General features: G+C 36.2%; 4 protein-coding genes across 4 annotated transcripts; 2 read left to right on the plus strand and 2 right to left on the minus strand.

Moving 5' to 3' along the window:
* acsl1a (acyl-CoA synthetase long chain family member 1a) lies at positions 1 to 7,666 on the plus strand (the record flags this gene model as incomplete). Its single annotated transcript, XM_055158493.1, has 11 exons — positions 1 to 189; positions 928 to 1,062; positions 1,141 to 1,275; positions 2,315 to 2,410; positions 2,489 to 2,561; positions 3,635 to 3,723; positions 4,033 to 4,149; positions 4,324 to 4,467; positions 4,550 to 4,651; positions 5,504 to 5,575; positions 7,012 to 7,666. Coding segments are annotated over 11 exons (1,293 nt in total), but the record flags the coding sequence as incomplete, so codon positions are not given.
* A 296-nt stretch (positions 7,667 to 7,962) lies between these two features.
* On the minus strand, positions 7,963 to 13,353 carry primpol (primase and polymerase (DNA-directed)). Its single transcript, XM_055157966.1, has 14 exons — positions 13,050 to 13,353; positions 11,986 to 12,167; positions 11,809 to 11,903; positions 11,588 to 11,726; positions 11,341 to 11,488; positions 11,206 to 11,275; positions 10,994 to 11,136; positions 10,748 to 10,910; positions 10,585 to 10,673; positions 9,704 to 9,793; positions 8,996 to 9,104; positions 8,845 to 8,921; positions 8,510 to 8,556; positions 7,963 to 8,443 (listed from the first exon to the last, which is right to left on the minus strand). Exons 1-14 carry the CDS (start codon positions 13,219 to 13,221, stop codon positions 8,201 to 8,203), a joined length of 1,767 nt encoding a protein of 588 aa, XP_055013941.1. The 5' UTR covers positions 13,222 to 13,353; the 3' UTR covers positions 7,963 to 8,200.
* A 101-nt stretch (positions 13,354 to 13,454) lies between these two features.
* On the plus strand, positions 13,455 to 16,291 carry si:ch211-145b13.6 (GPI-linked NAD(P)(+)--arginine ADP-ribosyltransferase 1). Its single transcript, XM_020930601.2, has 4 exons — positions 13,455 to 13,607; positions 13,964 to 14,032; positions 14,122 to 14,825; positions 16,061 to 16,291. Exons 2-4 carry the CDS (start codon positions 13,973 to 13,975, stop codon positions 16,128 to 16,130), a joined length of 834 nt encoding a protein of 277 aa, XP_020786260.1. The 5' UTR covers positions 13,455 to 13,607; positions 13,964 to 13,972; the 3' UTR covers positions 16,131 to 16,291.
* Positions 16,292 to 18,735: 2,444 nt separating this feature from the next.
* On the minus strand, positions 18,736 to 27,459 carry tacr3l (tachykinin receptor 3-like). The gene is given in 5 exon segments (XM_055158281.1): positions 18,736 to 18,980; positions 20,925 to 21,121; positions 25,531 to 25,681; positions 26,525 to 26,719; positions 27,101 to 27,459. Coding segments are annotated over 5 exon segments (1,113 nt in total). The 3' UTR covers positions 18,736 to 18,769.
* Between the last annotated feature and the right edge of the window lie 67 nt (positions 27,460 to 27,526).

The following is a 27,526-nucleotide window of genomic DNA, read 5'->3' on the forward strand; positions in this document are numbered from 1 at the left end:
ACACTCAAAGCCAGCAATAAAGAAGTGCTGATCTCGTATCTCCCTCTGGCCCATATGTTTGAGAGAGTCGTGGAGGTACAGTGTGTGCATGTGCTCTGTGTGTTTTTGCAGGTTCAATGCACGCTGAGTGTCAGTGATGTTCATGTGTCCTATCTGCCTCTTGCTCACATGTTTGAAAGAGTGGTACAGGTATGTGCATGATACTTACATTGATTAAAAAAAAACATATTACAAAGCTCTGCAGTAAGTAATGTTTTTTAACTACTTTCTACATTTTATACATACAGAAAATGTCAAAGAGATGAGAGTGAGATAGAGAAAGAGAGAGAGAAAGAAAGAGAGATATTTTATTGATCCTGAGAGAAATTCAAGTTTTGCTGCACATTTACACTGTTTGTCTCAGTCTCAGTGCAGTTTAACAAGAGGACTGGTCAGGTAAGATCAGGAGATCTGTGTTTGTGTTCAATTTGAGGAGAGAATGAGACAAAAGTGCCCCTCCTCTTAATTATATAACAAAGGAAAAAAGTTAAATAACTCTTCTATATATATACTTTTTTTTGGTTTATTTTATATTCAAATCCTCAAAGTAGCCACAGTTTGCTTTGTCGAAAAATATTTAGTAGTTATTTAACTTCTTTTTTACTTCATATATTTGCTGTCTTTGGTATGTATCTAAAATGTAGAAAGTAGTAAAAATACAGAAAAAAAAAAAAACATTGAATGAGAAATGTGTGTCCAAACTTTTGACTTGTATTTAAAAGTTGTGAATATCTATATTTGCGCAAGCAGAGATTAAACTAATAAAGAAAACAGTCTTATCGGCTAAAACTGCATTTTGAGAATAAAAAATAGTAATAATAATAATATGCGCATTTAAAATAATAATTATGATTTATTTTTTAAAATAAATGATTTTCTTTTTTCTAGTCTGTTGTCCTCATCCATGGAGGGCGTATTGGGTACTTTCAGGGCGATATTAGACTTTTGATGGATGATTTGAAAACCCTTCAGCCAACTGTGTTTCCTGTTGTGCCTCGTCTTCTAAACCGCATGTTCGATAAGGTAAAACAAATATCTTTATATGTATTTTCTTTTACTATTTGCCAAAAACATTCAATTCAAAGCTCCTAATTTCCACAGATTTTCAGTCAAGCAAACACACCAATGAAACGATGGCTTTTAGACTTTGCTTTTAGAAGGAAGGAAGCTGAACTGCGCAATGGTGTGGTGAGACAAGACAGCATGTGGGACAAGCTGATCTTCAGAAAAGTACAGGTGGGTACAAAATATTAATAGATTATATATCGGTTATTATTATTTGGTATATTAGAATATGTTTACTGGTTTGTGTTTGGTATAATGTTGTTACCTCATTAAAACAGACCTGGAGTTTTGTTTTGTTTGTTTTGTTCACACATGTTTGAATAACACTTTATTATTAGTCTGTCTACATTTCCACAGCTCAAAGTGCTCTGTTCCACCTTGTGATGTCATGAAGCAGTAGTTGTCAAGTTAACAGCAACATTTCACCTTTAATTCAGGAGAGTTTGTCAGTTCCAGGGAAATTATCCAAATGATTCTAGTGAAGGTGTATGAAGTAAACAGCACAGTGGAGCACTTTCTGTATTGCCGCATGACATCACAAGGTGGAACAGAGTGTTTTCTGTATTTCAACAGGAGGACTGGTCAGGTAGGATCAGCAGATCTGTGTTTGTGTTTAGTTTGAGGAGAGGAAGAGACAAAAGAGCCCCTCCTCTTAATTATATGACAAAGGAATAAAGTTTAATAAGTCTTCTAACTATATACATTTTTTGTATGTTTATTGTGTATTCAAATCCTCAAAGTATCCACGCTTTGCTTTGTTGAAAATTTTTCTTTACTACATAATTCCATATATCTTACTTCATATATTTGCTGTCTTCCGTATGTCTCTAAAATATAGAAAGTACAGAAAAAACACAACAACAACATTGAACGAGAAGTGTGTACAAACTTTTGACTTGTATTTAAAAGTATTTGCACAAGCAGAGATGAAACTAGTAAAGGAAACAGTCATATCGACTTCAACAGTTTATTATTACTAAATCCCCAAGCATTTTGATAAATAAATCCCTAAGCATTTTAATAAATAAAATAAATTAAAAAATAACAAGCAACAAGTTTGAGAGAAGCCTAAATATGCAGGTTTGTGTGTTAAACGTGTGAATGAAACAAAACAAAACTCCAGATATGTTTGTGAGGATGAAATAAAATTATAACATTGATCAGAAAATAACATAATATGGGCCCTTTAATTGTCTTTTTGTTTTTCCAGGCGAGTCTGGGAGGTCGGGTGAGGATGATGATCACTGGAGCAGCACCGGTGTCCCCGGTCATCCTGACGTTTCTACGAGCTGCTCTGGGCTGTCAGGTCAGTCTGTTTATTATTATTATTACAAACACGACTTTTTCCTTTTATTTTCAGTCAAGCTAATCCTGCTGTTTATAGTTTTATGAAGGCTACGGACAGACTGAATGCACAGCAGGCTGCTCTATGTCGATGCCTGGAGACTGGAGTGCAGGTAAATCAGTTTGATGATTTTAAACAGATGCCCTTCCAAATCACTTCTATAATCTCAAATCAACTGCTTTGAATCATGAAATAAGTTATTATTTGCAGTATTTAGGGTTCCCATGGTCATGGAAAGCCTGGAAAAGTCATGGAAGTGTGTAAATTAAATGGAAGTTTTAGAAAAGTCATGGAATTTTAGTATCTCTTTCATGCAACTACAGTGGTCTGTTAGGCTATTAGGAATATGTCTGAATGTTTAAAAGAGACGACAATAAATGCACTGACAGTATTTTGAACATTAAAAAACTATAATACCAGACCATAAGGTGAGTGGAAGGGTTAACATTTCATCTTTAGCCCTAAAAATTAGCTTAATTCATGTAGGGTGCTGCAAAGTCATGGAAAATTCACTTTAGGTCATGAAAAAGTCATGGAAAAGTTTGTAAATGTTATCAGTGAAAAAGAGAGGGAACCCTGAGTATTAGTTATATTGTTATTACATAGAATTGTTAAATATTGTTTTGGCTGTTTATAATACCAAACAGATGTGCTGTGTTGTCTTGCGTGAGAGCTCAGAAAATTTCTGTCTTCACTCCCACGCTCTCCACCCACTTCTCTGTTCTACTTGAGATTTTTCAAAATATTCAAACCCTCAATCATAGATATAAGGTTAAAGAAATGTCAGCAGGATCAGTTTTGCAATTCTGAACAGGAAGTAGAATAGATCTAAAACTAGTTAATAATAAACACAGGTCCACAGTGTGTTTTTTGGTTAACACACACACACACACACACAATAAATAATATTAAGTCTGTGTTAATGTGAGGTTATAGTTGTAATACTGAATACCTGAATACCTATTTTATGAAAGTGTAAATTTACCTAAGAGTTTATAAAAGTTAAAATCAGACTTTTTAATTGGTCATTTGTGATGGAGAAAGTGAATTGTCCAATCAGATCACTTCTTTAGGAGGACTTAGAAATGTTATTGTACCTGAAATTTAAATTTTCATGTTATCATGTTTTTGATATAACATAATTTTCAGTTTATAATTTTAAAAATGTTCTATATGTTGTTTCAGGACATGTGGGGCCTCCTCTTCCCTGTAATATTGTGAAACTGGTGGATGTGGCAGAAATGAACTACCTGGCAGCCAATGGGGAAGGAGAGGTGAGCTACAAAAGGTTTCACTTACAGAATTCAGAGTTTCATATCCATATAAATAATCATATTAAAATTACCAAGGCAAAATACCGTCTCGTACTCAGTGAATCTTAACTTATGTATTTGGCCCAGGTTTTACTCTATTCATCTGTACTGCCAGTAATCTCAACAAATCAACAAATGTATGAATCTGCGTCCCTCTAGCCTGCAGTGTAGGGATTTGGCCACAAGATGGAGCCATTAGAACATATTAAACAATGGGCACCAGATGAAAAGATGAAACATGTATTTGTAATAATAATTTCTTTGCTGTAGGTGTGTGTGAAAGGACCAAATGTATTCAAGGGCTACTTAAAGGATCCGGAAAAAACAGCAGAGGCCATCGACCAGGACGGGTGGCTACACACGGGGGATATTGGCAAATGGCTTCCGGTAAGCACATCCTTTTTTTTTTTTTTTTCTCAGTTGAATAAATTTTATTTTTATTTTTATTATTATTATTATTTTTTTTATTATTACTTGTGGCTACTAATGGCTGTGGATGTGGATTCTTCTTATTTCTCTCTTGTAAAAATTGTGTGTTTAACGTGAATTTGTCTCTTACAGAACGGTACTCTGAAAATTATTGACAGGAAGAAACACATTTTTAAGCTGGCTCAAGGAGAATATATTGCTCCAGAGAAAATTGAAACAGTTTATAATCGTAGTGACCCAGTTGCACAAATATTCGTACATGGAGACAGTTTGCAGGTCAGTTTTTCACTTTAACTTTACCTTTAAACTTTTGGGGAAGCTACTCACTAACTTACCTTGTCTTTTTTATTTATTCCAGGCTTGTTTGGTTGGAATAGTTGTCCCGGATCCTGACTATTTGCCTCTATGGGTGAAGAAAAAGGGAATAGAGGGGTCTTACTCTGAACTGTGCAGCAGCAAGGTTGGTATATTGTAATTTGTAACAGCAGTTTACAAACTGGATGTTGCGAGACACTGAGGCACAAGATGATTTCAAGACTTCGCTTAAAAATTTTGTAACTTAATATTTTCTTCGAAGGGCCTAGATTGCGTTTTTTTCTGATTTATGTTGTAATGTTGTTTCCTCATCACAAACATACCTGGAATTGTGTTTTGTTTCATTCACACATTTAACACACAAACTCTACATATTTAGACTAAGTTTTTCTCTCAAACTGAAAACTGTACCACTTTGTGATGTCATTTGGTAATACAGGAAGTGCTCCACTGTGTTTTTAAACTCCATACACCTTCACTAGAATCATTTTGGATCATTTCAGCCCTGGAATTGCCAATCTCTACTAAACAAAAGGTAAAAGGCTGTAGCTCTTAACTGGAAAACTATCAATACATGACATTACAAGGTGGAACAGGATATTTTATGCTTTGGAGATGCAGATACCTCTTGTATATAGCTGAAATTCTATATTGTACTTATACTTATTTATCTATTTTACTTTGACTCGTACATATACATTTATTCAATTATGCCTTCTGCCTTACTTAGAACTTATCATTACCATTTATATATATTTTTTTTACTCTTTGTTATTATATTTATTGTGACGTGTGAGCTACTGTGTCCAAATAATTTCCCTTGTGGATCAATAAAGTTTGTCTAAGTCTAAGACAAACCAATAAACAAGGGTTACTCAGACATTTGTGAATGAAACAAAACGCAAATCCAGGTATGTTTTTGATGAGGTAACATCTATAACAGTGTATGTAAAAATGCACTGCTCGATATGAAACCAAAAAACATAATATTTTTCAGGAGGTGAAGAAGGCCATTCTAGAGGACATCTTGAGATTGGGAAAAGAGGCTGGGCTCAAGTCTTTTGAACAGGTAATTGTTATGAAAGTTTAAACAAATCCCTAGGCCTGTCACGATAATTACTATATCAACTTATCATTCAGTATAGGATAGATGGAACAATAGTTTTTGGGGTCAGTATTTATCATGTTTAGATTTTCTTTGCACTACTGTGAGGTTTTTGGTTATTTTTTGGCCATATGATAAGATTTTAGCCCTAAAAGGTTGGAATAATAACTTCTATGACTCATTACAGATGCAAACTAAGTACTAAAGTCTTTCATTCTGCTGTTTACTTATTGCAGCTCATGATTTTTTTTTTTACGATATTGTACATTAAAGATGGGCAGATATGATATTTGGACTTTATCGGCCTTAAATCTTCAGTAGAGGCAGATTTTTGAGGCAGATTTTTTAATTTTAAGGGCAGTATTTTGGTGAATTTTCTGCCTAAAAAATACACACAAGGTTTTATATTAGCATTTTAATACAATTCGATTCAATCTTTTATTAAGAACATAATATATGGTTCATAGTAAGTAAGTATATAAAAATAAGAAGAATGCATATTTAAATATACAATGCATGTTATAATGTATACAGAAAAGACCTTCAATGTCAGAGCTCCTCACAGGACACACTAGAGTTGGAATAATCTGATTGTTCAAATTTATGACTCTACAATACAAAGAGATAACTGCACAAAACCTTACTATACAAATCTCTTATAGCTTTGTGGTTAAAAAAAGGCCTTGGGGGATTTTTGTTTTAAATTCAAAATACATAATTTGCCACATATCGGCCCAAAAATATCGGCAGAACTTATTGGCTCTGTATTCTAAACAATCAATTATCAACATCGGCCATGAAAAAACCCATATCGATCGATCTCTATTGTAATTTTAGAATATTTTTTTGTGGTTTAAATCTGCTCTAGGCTTATTGTGTCAATTGCATAAATTAGTTTGTGTATTGTCGTTTTTTGTCTATATTTTTTTATGATAGACCTAACTCTCTGTTGTTGGTGCTTTCTCTTATTTGTTTTTATATGTGTAATAGTAACAGTAATCATTATGAGAGTTTAAAGGTGCGCTCTGTAACTTTTCTGGTGGAGGGTCCGTCATATGCTTTTTTTTCCATGTAGATGTAATTGCTTTGTCGGGAATGTTTCACAGTATGGCATTAAACCGTTGTATCTTCATGGAGACCAAACCACACCAAGTTGCAGCTCAGATCTGTGGAGAGGCACAGTCATCATGTCTGTTTTTTATGTATTTTTGAGCTATAAAACCATCTGTAATTGAGTAAATGTAAGCTTGAGCTGTTTAATGTCATACTGTGGAACATTCTAGGCAGAGCAATGGCATCTCCATAGAAACAAGCAGGTGACCAACCCCCCAACCATAGTTACATAGTGCAACCATTGCCTCCCTGTTGTGTTTTTTCTAATCATGTGTCTCTGTTTGTAGGTACGAGATATCACCCTCCATCCTGAGCTGTTCTCTGTTCAAAATGGTCTCCTCACTCCCACGTTAAAGGCCAAGAGAGCTGAACTACGCAGCCACTTCAGAGACCAGATCGATGCCATGTACGCTAACATTAAAATGTAGATATTTACCAATATCATTATTGCTGTTGAATCACTTTTACCATTTCAGGGGTTTCAGATGTACTATGAATTTAGAATAAGTATTTATTTGGAAGTGAGATTTTCCATAGCAGTGGGTGCACAGATATACTGGTGTATACAGTAAATAAATAAACAGATTAATGGTTATCTATTTATGAATGATACTTGTTAATAAATCTGCTAAAATCATGAATTATTTGGTTCTGCTTCATGAAAACATTTTCATTTTTATTGTTCCCATCTTGAAAAAGATTGTATTTGTATTGTTAGTATTAAACAGAGTTGTACACAAAGTGCACCTTTTTAAAGATTCTTAGAGGAAGTTAGTGCACTAAATAAACAAGTAAATCTGCCCCATTTTTGTTTTTCAACACATTTCATTGGATATACAACTTCTGCAATCAAAATTTACCAAAAACCACTATGAAACATGTCATTTGGCTTCTGTTAGTTTTCTTAATAAAAACATTTGTAAAAAAAAAAAAAAAAAAAAATCATGGCTTTCTGATTGTTTCTGAGTTCTAGTTGTCTTCTTAATCTTCTTAAGATCAGTCATGTATGACCATGTATGAGTATAAACAGGTGCAGCTTCGTCACATTTACAATAGCTGTTTTTGTAGTTTTCAGAATACAGTGACTCTTTACTGTGACACTTTGGTCTGCTGCTTTACCACTGAGGACTTCACACCACATTTATAACTGTAATAACAATGCATTACATTGTTTATGTTTATTTTGTGGTGATTTAAATAACATTAATTTCACAAAATAAGTTTTAACACACCCCAAATCATGTTAAAGTTGTTTTATAGACAGAATGACGATTCATTAACAAATCAAAAACACTTAAATTAAAATGGTATAATTCAGACAAATAAAGCATAGAACTGTATCATTCTAATGTATATAAACTGTACATTCTTCATCAAAGCATTCTGAACAATTATCACATTGCACAAAACTTATTAATAATTTAACACTATATTATTTTAACTTTTGTGGATTCGTTTTTGGATAATCCTCCCTCTTCACTGGGAGTCATAATCATCCATACATTTCAAAAGTAGCTCATCTGGAAGCTCCTTGTTTTGTTCAAAGGCATCTAGACTCTCCAAAAAGTCCTGGTCGTCCTGTGTATTGTCCCAGGTGTCTGCAGACTTCTTCTCTGGCTGCTCTGTGTCCATCTGGGCCAGAGGGAGCTGTTTGGTTTGGCCTTGGCTCAGTTCAATATTGCCGCTGTCATCCATTAAGTACATCTGGTCTTCCTCATCCTGTTGAACAAAGTTTGAGTCATTACCACAAGAAGTTTGGGGGTCAGTTGTTTAAAAGGAACGTACCAGTTCAATCAGATAACTTATGCATATTTCTCGTGGCAGTGGGTAACCTGTAAATACCACAAAGGAGAAACCTCATAGTAACAAGCCTCCTCAAAAACATACCTGGAGTTGTGTTTTGTTTCATTGTTGTCTTTTACCTTTAGTTCAGTAGAGATTGTCAATTCAAAGGGTGAAATCTACCAAATGATTCTTGTGTAGGTGTAAGGAGTTTGAGAGAAGAACTCAGCTTAAATATGCAGGGTTTGTGTGTTAAATGTGTAAACGAAACAAAACACACCTCCAGGTATGTTTGTGATGAGGAAACAAATAGCGTAATATACTGAAAGGAGACATACTCGGGGATCTGAAGTTCTTGCAGTCAGGGTCATGGCATTTCTGATACCACACTTCCTCTTTGAGATCCACAACAATCCTGAGTGTGAAATTAACACATGCTCAGAACAGTGAGGCACACAGGTAAACAGCCATAACATGAACAGTACATACAAGATGTTGTTGCTTTTGTGAAATCTGCCCACATTTTCACACCAGCGGAAGTTGGCGATGTCATAAACCAGCAACTGGTCAGCTGCGAAATAGTGCCATCGCCTGATTCCTTTAGATGGGACACAGAGTACAGTTAAAGTTTGACAAAAAGCACAATGCTGGATGTTTCATTTCCATATTTAAGGTGCAATGGGTAACTTTCCTGGTGGAGAGTCCATCACCTGCTAGTGTCATAGAGATGTGATTGCTTTGCCATGAATGTTTCACAGTATGGTCATCTGTCTTGCATGTCATTGATTATCAGTGCTTTTATTGGTCAGAAACACCTTGAAAAGCGTGCATTTGTACATTGAGTTGGCTCACCTCTGAAGAATTGACCTGTAACTTGGCCTGGTGGTGTCACCTGCTTGTCCTTATGAAGATGAATAAGTTTAATACTATACTGTGGAACATCTCCATGAAGACAAACAGATGAAGGACTGTTCACCATAAAAGTTGCACATTGCACCTTTAAGTGAATTAAAGTTAGGTTATTGTCATGGAAACATGGAAAAGACAGTTCAGTATGTTTGTTATTCCTCTTAGGCAGACTATAAATAAGTAATTGGCTCTAATCTTACAACATTATTGTTTTTACAATTGTTTTTCTTTAAAATTTTAATCCTTATTCTCCTGTATACAAACATACAGTGTACACCGCACACATACCTCCCTCGATACCATCTTTTTGAACCAAAGTTAAAACAAACTGGTCCAGTTCTTGATGAGGCGATGACATGCAGCCAGAAAGTGGAGACGCTGTGGGGATGATTGTACTTTAAGTTATTCAGTTTCATAGCATGACAATAAAAGTCCCAATTATAGCTTCATGGGTATAGATGCAACTAGGTCTGTCACAACTGATTGATTGTTTTTATTTTGAGCATATGCAGAGCACAAGGAAATGTCAGCATTTTTCAATTCACATATGTAGAAAAGAAAATGCACTGCTTGCTTGAAAGGGAATGAGAAGAAGCAAAAACACTCATTTACTCTCACCCCCATTCAATATTTACAACTAAATGTGAATGCCATTCCAACATATATATTTCTTTGTTTTACTTTTTAAATAATTATAGAAATACATTTATTACTGTGCTGACTGAGTGTTCAATACATGAAAGCTGGAACGGTATATTTTGTGGCAATTTATCGTGTGTAAAATGTCTCTGTAAAAGTGGGGTGATTTGGGGTATTTTTGTTGTAATAAGGTAAGATTTGAGCTGTAGAGGGTTGAAAAAGTAACTTCTACAGGCAATTATTGCTTCATTCTGCTATTCATTTTTTGCAGCTCAGGCCTTCTAATGACACTGTCTATTTAAAAATGGTTTAATGGTTATTTCTTTCGTTATTGTTAGTGTGTCACTGGCATTAAGTAGTTTCAGTATTAGCAAATGTAGCAAAATAGCTTTAAAGTGGGTTATCCTGACAGGCTTATTTTTACAAAATTTAACCAACACTTAAAGTAATACAGCTCTGAGTCTCCCCCTTGTGGAAATATAGATATAGACACTTGTCAAGTGTACAACACAAATTCCTAGTCACCTTACCTTTCCTTGAAGCTGGTCCCTGCCGGCTCCTTCCCGTTTGATTGGCTTCAGTCTTTTCTGAGAAGGTAAGAATCCTTTGGCCTGTAAAACTTAAAATCCACAAACTGTTTTAATGTTTCTGATACACAACCATGATTAGCTAACTTATATTCAAAACAGATACCTGATATTACAGACTAATGAAGCCAGAAATATTCCCTGTTCCACAGAAACACCCTTCTCGGTTTTTGGTGTGAATTTATTGTCTTCTGCCACAGTAAAAGCTGCATTTTTACCCACCTTTGATGACTTGTAAAGGCGGAAATTTCTGTTTTTTGTGTAAACTCCTTTAAAATATATAAAATAAAACACTATCACCACTAAATAAGGTAACAGAAAATCAATAAAGTTTAAATTTTTGAAAACTTACCCAGATCAACAAAAATGCCATCCTCCCCATTCTTGTTTTTAATGAGCAGGAAGCTGAGGTCTTTGCCTTCAGATTTGTGTTTTTTGGTCTGTGGTTCTTCAGATGTTTTATCAGCAATCATTACTGGATCCTTTTCATGTAAGCTACAAAATATTGTAATTGAAAGTTATATTTTAGCATAGAAAGTGGTCTCTTCAATGAAAAAAGCTAACCTGTTTTTTGGCAATGAAGATATGCAGCCTTTGGTTCGAATAGGTTCTAAGATTTTATGAACAAATCTCCCTGCAAGAAGAGAGCACATAGAAAAATAGTATTAGGATATAGCATTAGGATTGAACTGAACATACCAACATGGATGTTGTCTTTGAAGGCTGCGTTTGGGAGATTGAAGATGAGATGACGACTGAACTTGTCATTTGTGCTTGAGTCCAGATTAAGGACATTCTGTGCAGAGCAGTCAATCCCATATGTCTCTTTCAGCTTCGCACACACGTACTGTCAACACAAATGTTAGTGCTATGTGCTGTAATCTAAATCTACAGAGAATAGGATGAGGCATAACTTTGTTTGCCATGGCAGTTAAATATGAGCTACCTGAATAAGTAAAGACACCATCCTTTTGCCATCTGCCCTAATGTTTGAAGGCTTGTGAAACTCCAGGTCAAAATAGAGCTTACAAACTGCTCCCTCTGGTATCACTTCATAGCAGTGCATCAGAGACTGTGGGTAAGTTCTGACATTCAGAAAAAAACACAATCATGAGTTAGTATCTCATCATGACCTTAAACCCAGTGATGGACGATCCACATACACACCTGTAGTAATGCCAGAGCTCACTGTAACTGGTAACAAGGTACATCCTCTGCCCAAGCGACGTCATCTCTTTTTCCAGTGCAAAGACATGTACCGCCTTCAGATAAAACATCCACACACATGTATTCTGCCATACATATGGGAAAGGCAGGTGCTTATGTTATGGACAATACTGTTACCTCTTTGCAAGTCTGTGCAAACTGAATGGCCATACTCTGCCGGGGGAAGAGCTTCCACACAGATGCAGGCTGGCATGGCCACAGTCTCGGCTTGTAGCCTGAGGTCAGTGGCTTCTTCTCAAAAGACCGAGCGAGCTGCTCCACCTTTTTCAGGCGATCCTCCCACTTTTTCATGGTGAGGCCTTTCAAATGTCACAAATATGAACATTGTCATTGTCAAAAAAGTACTACAGTTGCAGCCTGTAGATAATCTTAGTCTGGACTAAACGTGTCCTTCTGCAGATGCTTTCTGGAAGATGCAATAATTAATTAATTAATCAAAACATTTTACATTCAACCGATGAACATTAGTTAGCACTGTTCATGTATAATACAAGTTTATAATTATAAGTTAACAACTAAACAATCTAATAACAATAACCGCAGCAGCTTTTAGTCACTGGAAACGGTGAATTACTGGTCAACCCCATACACAAGTATAGTTTATATAATAGTTTGTTTACAGTTTACGACTGCGTTATAACGTAATCTTTAGCTGTTCTTGAACTTTGGCGCGCGCTGCGGAGCATTGATTGGAAACAAAAACATTTGGCAAAGGCATCTAAATGGGGACCAACACAAATACTCACACAAAGTAAGCAGTTAAAAGCGTAATAAGCGATACAACAATCATGTGTTTTTCCTTTTTGGCGCTCCTCCTCAAACAGGAAACCGCAGTGCGCGTGTTTCCGGTGCAGTCTCTGCTGCGCGCGCTGTACCTAAAACATGGATCTATAATAATGTGTGAAGTTTATGCTCTGTGCACACCAGAGTTCACACATGGATACACATATTAAAATAACTCTCTCTAGGGCTACTTTAGTTCAGCTATAATGGCACAGATGGTCTTTTGTAAAAGAATTCTGCAGTTTCCTTTTTTTTTTTTTTTGAGTGTGAGTTTTGAGTTGCTTTATTTTGAACATTTTAAAACCTAAGAAAGCACAACATATAGTCTTGATACTTGGAGACCTTCAAAATATGTATATTTAACAAAAAGAAAAAAATGTTAAGCGCATTTTACTTACTTATTTTGTTAGTCTCTGTATCCACTCTGTTGTTTTTAATAACTTGGTCTTTGTAGCAAGTGTTTTTGGATGCAACACTGATATTTTCTTGGTTATTGTGGCAGCATGTGTGGTCATTTTTAAACGGTACATTTTTCCAGATGAGTTTTCCCAGCTGACTTGCTTCCCTCATCACATCCTTAACAATAAACAACGGCTACTGGGGGGAAGGAAGGGGAGACCTCGCAGCGGAAAAGAGCATTGTCAAAGAGCAGACGTGGGCACACACGCACACACATACACGGTTTGATATATTCAGAAAAACATATTTTAATGAGTCTATATTAGGATAAGAGATAAGAAAAGCAATATTTTTTTACTTAATTGCAACAGTCCTACAAAAATACACAAAATACACTGGTGTTCTGGATTGTGAGGCTGGTCCTTGAAGCTTATCTCTCTACAGGAAAGGAGTTGCTCGGAAAGATTTTTTATTTTTTTTTTACTTCCGCTACACTATACAGAACAAATGCGCTGTATAAATTTGATGTAGTTCATTTTGTCTTTTACAGATTCTGGGTAAGTGTTTTTGTTTCATTTTACAGCGATAGGTTATCTGAAATATGGGTCTATCAAATGCTTTTTCTCTGTGGAGGTGTTATTGTTTTGTCTGGAATGTTTCACAGTATGGCATTAAACCTGTCTTATCTTCATGGAGACCAAACCAGACCAAGTTACAGGTCAGATCTGTGGAGAGGCCTGTCAAAATGCTTGTTTTTTATATGTATTTTTGAGTTGTAAAACCACCGGTAATTTAATAAATGTAAGGTAGAGCTGTTTAATGTCACACTGTGGAACATTCCAGGCAGAGCAATGAGATATTCATGGAAACATAAAAGATAAGGCTACCTCATAATATACATATCTTTTTCTAGAAAACTAAAATGAAGGACGGAAAGTATGTCGTTCTTGCTGCATTATGCACCTTGACTCTCTGCATCAAGGCAAGTATATTATTATTTTTACTTTTATTACTGCACAACTATAAAAGATCTCTCTAAATATATGCAGTGCTTTTCTGGTTTATTTTAAGGTGGCTGCACAAATCCCCCTGGACATGGCCCCAGATGCCGTAGACGACATGTATGAAGGATGTGCTAAAGACGCTCTGAACAAGTTTGTGCTCTCAGATTTTCTACAAGTAGAACTCAACAATAGTAAAAGTTTCCGGGAAGCATGGCTCCAGGCCGAGTCCTCCGACTGCACAAAGCTGATCCCAGGAGGACTGAAGCAACATACCACTGCACTGAGAACTATTATCGAAGATGACCATTATTTACTGAGCCTGAACTATGAAGTGTACGAGTATGGAACAAATGTCACAACCTATGAAGATTTTAACTATAAATCTCTACATTTTCTCTTGATGGACTCCATTAAACACCTTGACAGTGGTCTGGCAAATTGTAAGACAGTGTATTCTTTCTCAGACCTAGACTTCATCGCTCAGAATGGTTCCACCGTGAGACTTGGACGATTTTGGATTGGCTATCCAAGTCTGGAGAGGATCCTGAAAGAAAGAGACCTAAACAACGAAGTAATTTTAAGCATCACTACTTGCTTTTCCGCAGATCTTGGAGAGAATATTTGCAATGAGGAGTCAGTGACTCTCATTTCTCCAGCTGAGGAGTTCACTGTGGAAGACGTCAGGGTTGTAAAAGATCCAGACACATTCACTTCGATTGTTTTAAAACATTCACAAATGAAGAGCATGCACAACTGCTACATCTTCTCAAGGTAAGACTGTCTATTATAGCGGAAAAAAATATGATCATAAAGGCTGGTGATTTTAATTAGACTGTGTGTGAAGTCAAGTATTTTAAGTAGACATATTTTCAGCAGAGGAGAACACTGTGTTGCCCTCTTGTATTGCTGAGTGACATTTATTAAAAATACAAAATGCTACTACAAAAAATAATTATAGCTTCTGATAGGACAGAAGTGAAAAACGTAATTTATCTGTCTTAGAATTAGACTTAGACAGACTTTATTGCTCCACATGGGACACAGTAGCTCACACATCACAATATATTATAATAAGAAAAAAATATAAATTGTTATATATAAATAAATATAGCAAATCTATCTATCTCAGCATTTTCTGTGCAATGTTGTGTGACTGTCTGTTATTCTAATTGTTGAAAATGAGACAAAAGCTGCACAGTTACTCCCAAAATGTAATCATTGAGTGACAATGATTCAGCCAGTAAACCTGAGGAAGAGCTACTGATCGAAACAACAGATTAATAGATAGATAGATAGATAGACAGACAGATAGACAGATAGATAGATTTATTGCAGACTCGTGGTCCTGAGTCAGTACATGTCTTTATAATGTTTTTCACTGTCCTATCAGAAGCTATAATTATTTTTTGTATGAGCAGCATTTTGTATTTTTAATAAATGTCGCTCTACAGTACAAAAGGATAACACAGTGTTCTCCTTTGCTGAAAATATGTGTACTTAAAATACTTCACTTCACACACCGCCTAGTTAAAATCAACACTTTACGATCATGTTTTTTCCGGTGTCATTTTTTTTTTCCAGTGAACTGAATGCAGTTTGGGTGTGTCTCGTTGTCTTTGTTCACCGCAGTAGCCAGGCTCATGTTGTTCTAATTAGTGCTTAGTTTGGTTCAGTACCTGTGATAGCAGGTTATGTATTTACATGAGTTAAGTGTGCAAGTGTGCAAAAAAATTGAAAAGAAAAGTACAAAAATACGAAAAAAAAGACACTGTAATTTGAACAGGTTTCAACCCTTTTTAGCATTATGGCTGAGGTAATAGTTATGGAATTATCTCTATGTGTCATACTTGCTGCCTGTTTCATACCAGGAAGTAAAAATAACTTGGCAAAATATTTAGTAAAATCTTAAATATAATGCTGTTGGAGAAATTAGTAGTCCAGCCTGTTATATGCACTTTAAGAAGGTACTTTTTAGTCTAATTTATTACGTGTGTTTTCTCCTATAGGTGTGCTGACAGCTCCCCCCACTGGCTTTTCCTGGTACTTCTGACTCCATCCTTTTTCATCATCAGTTGAAATGAGACAGATCATTAGTCAAAACATTTAATTGATTTTATTCTTTGTAATTACAACATTTCTATAACCATTTTATAATTCTCGAAGTTTGTGACTGATTGTAGTTATATTATCACCTCAGCAACAAATGTACATTTAATAAAAAAATATGACCAACATGATCCAAACGCTTGTCCATAATTTTATTTACATTTAAGGTTTAGTTAACTGAAACACTGCTGTATTGGCACAATCCTTTAGAATAAACAACAGAAAGCACTTGTGAAAATTACATTCAGGGATAAACCATTTTAGTGAATCAAACATATGATGGTAACTGTGAGCAGCACTGGTCTGGTTCTGTAATATAACATTTTTTAAAACTTTATTATTAACCTTTATTTAAAAAAAAAATGATACTGATATGAAATCTCTTTTTCAAGAGTGACATGGGTCAAAGTGAAACTGCAGCACACATGAAAAAACATTTACACAATTGCACTAAAATAGAAACAGTATAAATTATTTGAAAAGAACTACATTCAAGAACAGATAATGTTCATTGGATTCCCGCTCTTTGTTTTGTAAAATACAGTGATAAACCCCTAAAAAAACAACTCACAAAGCTTCAGTTCAGATTGAGAGGTATTCTAAGCTCTGGGAGAAGCAGAACTAAACACTCGCTTCCCCCAGTCAGTCTCATACAATCTGTGGGTCAGTCTGTGGGTCAGTCTGTACTCGAAGGACAGAGAGCACCAGGCCTTCATCTCTCTGTACCAAAGGGCACGAATAGATAATCACAAATAATCTTTTAAATTAGAGAGAACCAATGAGTAAAAACCAACCCGCATTTAGCCTAAACAAGGCTGTGTCTATATTCTACCACTATGTCAGTAACATGCTTTTCAATTCTTACACAAAAATATTTTCAATACTGAAATAATCTACATTATATAAATGCAATTAGTTTTTTTTAGTAGATGCTTTTTTATACAACATGTACTGTAAATTGGGTTACTTAGGCTCATTTTTGTATTTATACATTTTTTATACATTTTACCAGAGATAACACAAATACAATAAAACTTGCAGATTCAAGCTGATTTGATACTTTGCAGTGAAATCATGCTGGGGATGTTCTACATGCATCTCTATAGTGGAATGTTCAGCAGTTACCATGGTGTCAAAATGTACACGTTACCAAATACTGCAAATAAGTTTTAAAATGGTCTGAAAACTCAAGAAAAACAATACAAAATGGATTTACACAACACATTTTCAGGAGCCTGTGATCAGTACAAGCGTTCATGGTCCTGTTTAGGTGTTGGTTAAGACTAACCAGCTCGTGACTCTAATAAGTGTTTTTAAGTGTGAGAGATTTAGTTTTAGAAGCACAAATAAACTCACCTGTTGTAGTTCCAACTACAGCTCTTCAGCTCTTTCTCGTTAGATTGCATTAAAATAAAAGCTCGGACTACTAAAGTCTAACACAGCCTCAGACAGGAAAGAACCTCTAGTTGTTGTCTACATTTCCTGGTGGAGTGATGCTATCAGCTGCAAAATATCAATAGCTTATACAGATAAATAAAGCACCATTTTACAGTTAATTACAGTATTTCAGTTGTAGTTCACATCTCAGTTACATTCACAAGACTTCACCATTGATGTCATGGCAAATACACAATAAATACATTAAAGGGCCCATATTACGCTATTTTCAGATTTATGTTAGAATGTAGTTTCCTCATCAAAAACATACCTGGAGTTTTGTTTTGCTTCATTCACACATGTTTAACACACAAAGGCTGCATATTTAGGCTCTGTTCCACCTTGTGATGTCATGTGGTAATACCAGAAGTGCTCCACTGTGTTTTTAAAACCCATACACCTTCACTAGAATCATTTGGATCATTTTTGTCCTGGAGTTGCCAGTCCCTTCTGTAGGAACCATTTACTTATTTTGTTTATTAGTTGTAGTTGATTAGTTTATTACTTTTCTTTGTCAATTAGTATGATAATTTAGTTCTGGTTAATTTGTATAATACATTTTTGCTATGTTAATATTATGTTATGTTAATTTGTGTAGTCTAATTTGGTGTTATTTACATTAGCATCTTTTCTGTTTTGGTTTAATCCACGGGGCACTAAGGGGATAAAAGAGGGTGGTACAGGTAGAACAATGTGCACCTGGGTGGGTCAGGAGAGGCAGTAAGTAGGCCTTTGTCATGTACCCTTGTTGTTTGCCTGTAAAACTGGAATAAATCTTGGAAAATACAGACATGGACATGGACAGTGATTTTGTTTTTTACTTCACTGCGTAAACCACATGCCCATGGTGCTCAAAAGTGCTTATTTGAGTCATGTTTAGTTCTGAGTTTGCTCACCGCTTTTGTTTGTTAGTTTTCGTTGACAAATAGTCACTATACCTTCTGAACTAAAGGTAAAAGGAGCTGTTAACTTGAAAACTACCACTACATGACATCACAAGATGGAGCAGAGCAATATAAACAAACTAATACTAACAACTCCAGGTATGTTTCTGATGCGGTAACAACACTCTGACATGGCTTAAAGCTCACAAGAATCCATTTTGTGTAATATAGGACCTTTAAGATGTTGATGATGATTGACGTCCTTTTACCCTGTGAGCTTTGTAAGTGCTAGCTGTCTCTAATGGAGTGGGAGGTCTGGGAGTCTAAGCGCAGCCTGTTTCCGTGGATACGTACGCTCTTGTCTTTGCTGAGGATGCTGGTGCACATGCTGCTCTGGTACCCCGGCCGCAGACCCCTATTCTGCAGCTCCAGCTCGTCATAACTGGACGCGTGAATGAAGGGACACCACCGGAAGACGTGCTTGAATCCAGCTCGGAATCTGGAAAATAGAAAATAAAATGTAAGAATGCCTGAAATGGAGAAATATGCTACCGATCAAACGTCTGGACACACTTTATCATTTTTCGGCTTTATTTTCATGGTTATTAGTAAATTCTCGCAGAAGGTAACAAAACTATGAATGGACACATATGGATAGTGAACAAAAAATAAACTCAGCATAACCCAGAACTTGTTTTTGATTGAATTTAATTTTAGATTTGATTAAATTTAAGTTTAAATTTAGGCAAAAGATCAGCCGACACCAACCTCCTCACTGCCCTCATCAGGACAAAGCAGCCCCCGTCCCCTTCCTCTGGAACTCACTCCCACAATCCAATTCAGGAACTCGGACTCACTGCAGCACTTCAAATCACTTCTAAAAACTCACCTGTTCAAACTGGCATTCCCTCCATGATTCCCCCATTTTCTACAGTGTCACTGTAAGTGTAACCCACTTATTTGTTTTTTAAAGTGTCCAAAAAAGAGCTATATAAGTCAGATGTATTATGATTATGATTACAATTATTGTGATTATGATTACGATTATGATGATTACAATATGATGATTATGATTATGATGATTATGATTATTATGATTATGGTTATTATTATGATGATTATGATTATTAAAAGGTAAAAAGGTAGCTGTTAACTTGAAAACTACCACTACATAATATCACAAGATAGAACAGAGCATTTTGAGATTTGGAGATGTAGATGGACAAATAATAAAGGGTTACTCAAACTCAAAATGTGTGAATGAGACTGAACACAACTCCAGGTATGTTTTTGAGGAGGTAACAACATTTTAATATGACTTAAAGCTCAGAAGAGTCAATTTTGTTTAACACGGACCTTTAATTTACTTGTGTATGTAACTTAACTAACCTTAATACAGTTCATATTTATAGAGCGTATAAAAAGGATTCCAGTACATGTGTCCAGATAACACGGGAAGATTGTCTAACTAACCTGGCTATTTTTAGTGGTTCTGTGCTCCACCTCACCCTCTGACTCCTTCTCCACTGATTGGGTGATGTTGTTGCTGATGTCAAGAGATGTGAGTGGTGTGGGACCTATGGGACCTCCACCAGTGCCCCTGACCCTGTTCATCTGCTTCCTTTGTGGTGCTCTTGGTCATTAGCTCGTCTCCACTCACATAGATATTGACACTTTGCAGCAGCAGGAGCAGCACGAGGGGGTGCTCCGAGAGAGACTTGTCTTGAAAGTATGAACTTAAAGACTGCTGAAATGTTAAAGTGCTAAAAGGTGAGTAGATAGTGGGGGGAAAACTATAAAAAGCTCTTAAAAGTTGATTTTATATAATGGGTCTTCTTTAAAAGTTTAAAAAATATCACTGTACTGTAAAACACATTAAGTATCCTCAAAGTAATGTAAAGCAAAGTGCAATGTATTACCTGTAAATATTCAAAGACTGTTTGAGACGAGAACAAGCCACTGCAATTTAAAAGGAACCTATATGTTTAAAAAAATTAAGATTCAGAACCAAGGTTTTGGAGCAAAGCATCGCCGTGAAAGGAGTTAACTTATGGAATAGTCTTGACAAAGTTATAATAGAATCAAGTCCAATGATGGCATTTAAAAAACATAAAATCCAGTGCAATGTGTATGTAAATATGAAAAAGAAATCTAAGTTGTTGTGCATAATAGTGAAGATTTCTGTTTGCAATTGATTAATCATTGTGACTGAACTGAAATGTCCTGATTTGAAATGTTTTAAAGTAACTATCAGTGTTGATGTTTTGTATGGAAAAGGGGGCAGATAACATAAGATGACTCTTCTTTCTGTTCCTTTTCATTAATTTTTCATATGTTTGATGTGACACTGTTATTGTCTTTTTATACTTTATGAATGAAGTAAATAAACCATAAAAACAAAAAAGCATTAGTATTATGATCTCATCTCAAAGAGGCAACTGACCGGCTGTTGAGGCAGCAGTAGATGATGGGGTTGTACATGGTGGAGCTCATGGCCAGCCACAGCACACTGAGGTAAACCTGCTGGATCGACTTCCATTTGCCCAGATCTTTGTTCAGACCCGTCACGATGAAGTAGACGTGGTAGGGCAGCCAGCAGAGGGCAAATGTCACCACCACAATAATCATCATCTTCACCACCTGTGGACACCCAGACAATACTTCATTTAACAGGATTTGCCTTTTTTCTGAGGACCCATAATTTAAAAGTCAGAAACCTTCACGACCCAACTCCATAGATATTAGTCGTAAATCACAAAATAAAGGTGGATTTGACCATTATTGAACATTAATGAGGTTATTTTATTGTTGACTGAGTGATCGTGTCTCTCTGAACAATTCGTATTGCTCAAGTTTTAAACAATGAAAAACAGTAATTGAACCAGCAGTAAAAGGAATTCATAAGTTGCTTTTCTTTTCAACATTCAACTGACCTACATGCACTTCAAGACGACCCCAAAAAAATCTCTTGCAGCCCAGTCTTTGGGAAATTGAATGACTCATTCAATAAAACAAGTGAAAGATTTGAACAGGATTTGATATGAACTCTGTAAATCACAGACTGCACAAAGAAGTCGGCTAAGTGAGTGTGACGCCACCCGTAACGATCGGCTCCAGTCAAATGAAAGTCATCGAGGTTGGCAGTTATAGAGGCGAAATTGGAGCCGAGATCCATATTTGGAATTCCGACCGTGAGTATCATAGCAACCAACGAGCCAGTCCGGTGCAAACCAAACCTGTTGCCAGTGCTAACGGGAGCGACCTCTGGGAACAAAGGCACCCGATTGGTCTGTTATTGGGTCTAATGTCAAACATGCACGAATCACTCCAAATATAGCCACTCCGAGGGGGTAAATGAGAAGGAAAACAACTATAACATGGTTAAAAGCTCTGAAAAGTTGATTTAGCGTAAGAGGCCATGGGGACATAACTGCTTTATGTTTACTTGTCTATTATATAAGAAGATTACTGCAGGAAAAACTGAAAAAATAAAATATCTCCAAGGATTCCCATTATTGTTTATCTTTAAAACTATATACACCAAAATAAAAGGCTTCTGGATAATATTACAGATAATGACTCAGATGTTTTCAATATAAAAGCTCCCATTTATATTTATATTTTGACCCTCTTTTGAACAACGTCTCCAGTGGAAAAAAAACAATGCTGTGTTCTGAGTGCTCATTGTTCTTGACTCACTGCTATTTGGTGTGTTTTGAATCATTTCGATCATATTGATGGTTTCTTTCAAAGCAGCCTGAGCACTTAGGTTAAAAAAAAGAAAGGTCGGCGTTGACGCAATAGGAGCAGCAGGTCTCAGGTAGCTCTTTACAATGTGACTCAGTGGGGTGTTAATGGGACTGGCCCAAGATTACATCATTTCTAAAGCTCTCGTCCACTAAAGATCTTCAACCTCAATGAATAAAGGCTTTTTCAATCCAGTTCAGCCCACATCAATTTAGCCTGCAATCTCAGTCTTTGATGAAATTTTCTGAGCTCATGTGAATTGCAAATGCCGTAGGATATGCAGTGTTTTGTGCCTCTCTATATGCAATTCAAAATACGTTGTGACATACAGTTTAGAAGTACAATGAAAATAGAACTGAAGGGAAAAACATATTTAAAGAGGCAGCATCTTACTTCTATGGGGTATTAACTGATAACACATAACATATTTAGATCACCGTGTTACCTTTCATTATTTTGAAAAGGCTAAATTTGCCAAAAACAAACAATATCCAAGTCTCATGATATGATATTGTCACAGTATGAACCTCACTGCACAATCTTTATTGCAATATCATGGAAAAGTTCATAATATGAAGAGAAGGCTCAAGATTAGGAATGTAACAATATCCAGATCTCTCTGTACGATGTTTTCACAATATAAATCTCATGGTATGATATTTTTGTGATATTTTGTGGAGACTAAACAGCTTAAACTGTTAATATGCTTCTTTTTCCTCTTAAAATGTCTTGACAAGACTTAATCCAAAGAACTATGGACTTAAACATGCTTAGAAATGTTATTTCTAAGCACTTTCTATATATGTTCTGTATATGTAGTCTGCGTTGAAATGGAGCAAAGGATCATGGTCTATGTAGCTCCCTCTGTCTTTGTTTAGCTATTGCTGCACCATAACTCTTCATTTAAGTAGAGACTTTTATTGTGAGAACTTTGACGATACGATATCACAATATTATGGTTGTTGTTACATCCCTGCGTAACATGAGATTTCTAAAATACTATAAAACATACATGGATGACGTCTAAAACCTCTTCAAGCATGTTTTTGATGAAGGACAAGAACATAATTATTTTTTTTATCTTTCTACCATGTTATAAAGTTTACATAATACCCCCTTTAACATAAATTTTTTGTCTATGGTGCATTCAAACAACTCAATGTAAAAGTGATTTGAGGCAGGTCACCATAATCTGCTGTATAACCTGCACCTACAGACAATATCAATGGATTGTATGAATAATCCAGAGCCACATTGACAGTATTATGTCATGGCAGCTGTGATGACCTTAATCCTGCGCTGACTGTGGCTAAAATGCACTGATTCTGATGACCAAAGCCCGATTACAGCCAAATGAATGGATAAATATGCCTAAACATGCTCATCAGTCTGACCCTAATATTATATGGTTCTGCAATAAGATCAGACCTCAAGAAACCTCTGTCCACTCTTAATGCAAAAGCTGTCTGTGTGAGTTTGCCAATGCTACAGTTTCTATGCTGATCCAATGAGAAGATTTTAAGTTAGAAATGTTCAGAATAAAAGGACCTTAAACATCCTATATTACACAAAATGGACTCTTGTGAGATTTAAGTCATGTTATAATGCTGTTACCTTCTCAGAAACCAGAGTAGTTTTTTGTTTCATTCACACATGTCTGATTATTAGTCTGTGTACATCTCCAAAGCTCAAGATGCTCTATTCCACCTTGTGATCTCATGAAGCAGTAGTTTTCAAGTTAACAGCTAGCTTTTACCTTTAGTTCTGTCATGCCTCTGGTTGTGACACTCCTTCCTCTGTGCTCCGCTCTTTCCTTTTCTTGTGTGTGCAGGCAGTTTTTACCTGCATCTACCCACTTCTATGCAGTCTGCAATCCAGCCTGAGTCCTTTTACCCTCAGCTCTGGAGACAGCAGCTGCCAGATTGTTCCGTCTTGTTAGATGGTGATTTTTCAGTCACCGACTTCAACTTTTTGTAGCTACTTACCTTTTCTAAATATTAATACTTACCTCCATCTCCTGTTTTTCCAGTTTGAGTCAAGACTACACTCTCCGCCTGCTTACCTGCTCCTGAGTCTCCCCTGGAAACCTGGTTAATTTAATTTTCTGTCAGTCTCGAGTCTGAAAGCAACCAAATGATTCTAGAGAAGGTGTACAGAGTTTAAAAACACAGTGGAGCACTTCCTGTATTACCAAAGTGAGAGTGTTTTCAGTCTGAGGAAAGAACTCTAGAAGCCTAAATATGCCGGGTTTGTGTGTGAATGTGTGAATGAAACAAAACACAACTCCAGGTATCTTTTTCATGAGGAAACAACATTCTAACAGATAAGAAAATAGCATAATATAAGCCCTTTAATGGAGAAAAGGATGAGCATAGCAGGGGCATAGCTCTGAAGAGAGACACAGAGCAAACATGCATAATGAAGTAAAACACCACTATTATATTTGATGAAGAAAATCACATTGTAACGGGGTCACACGGTCCTTTTAATTAGAAGACCTCTCACACTTCACGGGACTACGGATGGAAACTAATGCTGAGCTAAATCCGGTGTATTTGCAGCACTTCATTCATACATGCTGATGTAAATCTTGACCCTAAGTATTGTGCCTCGGCCTGTCAAAGCTGGAACAATATTTTTTGGGGGGGTCAATATTTATCCTGTGTACATTTTCTTTGCATTGCATTTTTTTTTGGCTATATGAGAAGATTTAAGTCATAAAAGCTTGAATAAATCACTTCTTTGACTCATTACAGATACAAACTAAGTATTAAAATATTTCATTCTGCCGTTTATTTATTGCAGTTCATGATTATTTAACAATATTTTAGATTTAGAAAAATTTTTCACTAGTTTTGATCATTTAGGCCTACTGTGTCAATGGCATAAATGAGTTTCAATATTATCTTTTATCGTATATAGCACTTAGTCATTTTTTTCTATTTTATTTCTATTTATCTTATTTCTACTTAATTTTTTACTTGTACATATATATTTATATAATTAATAATATTAATATATAAATATATTAAATTAATAATATAATATTATACCTTATTTGACACCAGTCTCTGCTTTATTTACTACTTTTTTAGAATTTATTATTACCATTTATATTTTTTTCTATTTGTTTTTATCATATAATGTGATGTGTGAGGTACTGTGTCCAAGTAATTTCTGTTGCGGATCAGTAAAGTTTGTCTAAGTCATGCACTTAAACATCAACTTTCCTTCCAATTTTGTCGTCTTTAAACTAAAAAATTAAAATGATCGATGTTTGCTTGTATATATGTCCTTTGTACCTTTCTTTTGGCGCGGAGCTGTCCGTGGTAATTGTCAGAGGAGTCTCCAGGGACGGCTCCCCCCCACAGAGTCACGCCCACAATGGTGTAAGTGATGGCCATGATCACCAGAGGGAGAGCATACACCAGCACAGTCACTATGATGTGGTACCTGCAAAGACAGAAGACAAAACTTGCGCTAGAATGATACAACTCAACTCAAATATGTGCAGTTTTACATTAAGCAAAACATTCTCAACAATCATTTGTAGCATACAAGGAGCCTATGACAATGTTTTTATTTTGTATCAATAATAGTGGTGGAAGAAAACATTTATTCAGTGATTATATCATGATACTTCTTGTGAGATTCTCATATCAATTTGAAATGTGTCTGAATCGATTTTTAAAAGGTGCACAGGGTAACTTTTCTGATTTCAGTTGTCCACAGTGCATTAAACTCATCTGTCTTGCATTTATTCAAATACAGGAGTTATTTGTGGCTCAAAAATATATACAATAAAATTGTATTCTGTACTGAGTGGTTGCCTCTCCAAAAATTTAACCTGTGATTTGTCTTGCGAGTCTCCATGGAGATTCTTAAGCTTATTTCCATACTGTGGAACATTCTAGGGACACCTCCATGGAGAGAAGCAGGAGACAAACAAATTATACAATGCACCTTTAAAATCGTGTTTTCAGTTTCATTTACTGTTCTCTTGATTAATTCCTAATATTTTGTCCTCGTCAAAGTGTACGCTATCATAATATTATATGTAATTATTGATAACTCACAATATATCGCCCTTTGTTTTAATATCGGAATCGGAATGATGATATACTGAATCATGACAGGCATATTGTGATACGTATCATATCGTCAGATTCATGGGCCACATGTATTAATTACTTTGCATTCTCATTTCATAATCACTGTAGTAAAATACTAGAGTCACAGATGACCTAAGACTAGCAGAAACATTGCCAGTATTCTGAGTGTGTGTCTGTTGTGCACTCTCACATAAAAGGGTCTGCAGCCTTTCGGGGCCACGCCACATAGCAGATGGTCCTCCGAGGCAAGACTCTGATGGTGGAGTAAAAGCACAGGGGAAAAGCCAGAGCGACAGCCAGAGTCCAGATCACCACAATGATGCCGGTGGTCGCCTTTGCTGAGAGACGAGGCTTCAGGGGGTGAATGATGGCCATGTACCTGCAGCACAATCAGATTTTACAAAACTGTTGGATTAAACTGATCATGATGATCAGGATGATCTGTTCTGCACAATACAGGACAAAAAGGAATGGTCACTGAGATGGTTCTAACATTATTCTGTGGTGACATTCCTCTGTGCAATTGAAAACAAATAAAAGCTAAGCCTGTTTACAAATTGAAAAGAATTGTCGCCTGCCATGTCCAGCTGGAATCTAAAGTTGTTATATTGTATACTGCTGTGTACTGACGGCTAAGACACTGCCCATGTATCTTGCACTAACAAAAATCTATTATATTATGGAACAACATCTTTATTTACCATTTACACAATAAAAAAATGACATAACATGAAAAATACAACACTGAAGATGCCCTTGCCTGTCCATGGATATCGCAGTCATAGAGTAGATGCTGGCGAATACAGCGGTGACAGGGAAAAAGTTGTGGAACCTGCAGTAGACCTCTCCAAAGTACCAGTCTCCGTGCGCAGCATAGACGAAGTTGATGAGCGTGTTGAAAGCTGCCATGGACACGTCTGAAAACGCCAGGTTTAGGAGAAAGTAGTTTGTCACTGTCCTCATCCGTTTGTGTGCCAAGATAATCCAAATAACAATAACATTTCCAAACACAGCCACAGTCAGCACCGTGCTGTAGGCCACGGACCACAGAGCCACGCGCCACGCGGGCTGCGCGAACTGGTTGGTCAGATTAGTGCTGCTGTTGGAGCTCAAGGCCATTCCTCCAAGACGAGCGGCGCGAGTTGTGAGCGCGAGCTGAGGGCGCGAGCTGCTAACGGGCGACACG

The sequence above is a fragment of the Boleophthalmus pectinirostris genome, unplaced genomic scaffold, assembly GCF_026225935.1.
Source record: "Boleophthalmus pectinirostris isolate CB_2022bp ecotype Guang Dong unplaced genomic scaffold, ASM2622593v1 HiC_scaffold_22, whole genome shotgun sequence".
In the NCBI taxonomy this organism is placed as follows: Eukaryota; Metazoa; Chordata; class Actinopteri; order Gobiiformes; family Gobiidae; genus Boleophthalmus; species Boleophthalmus pectinirostris.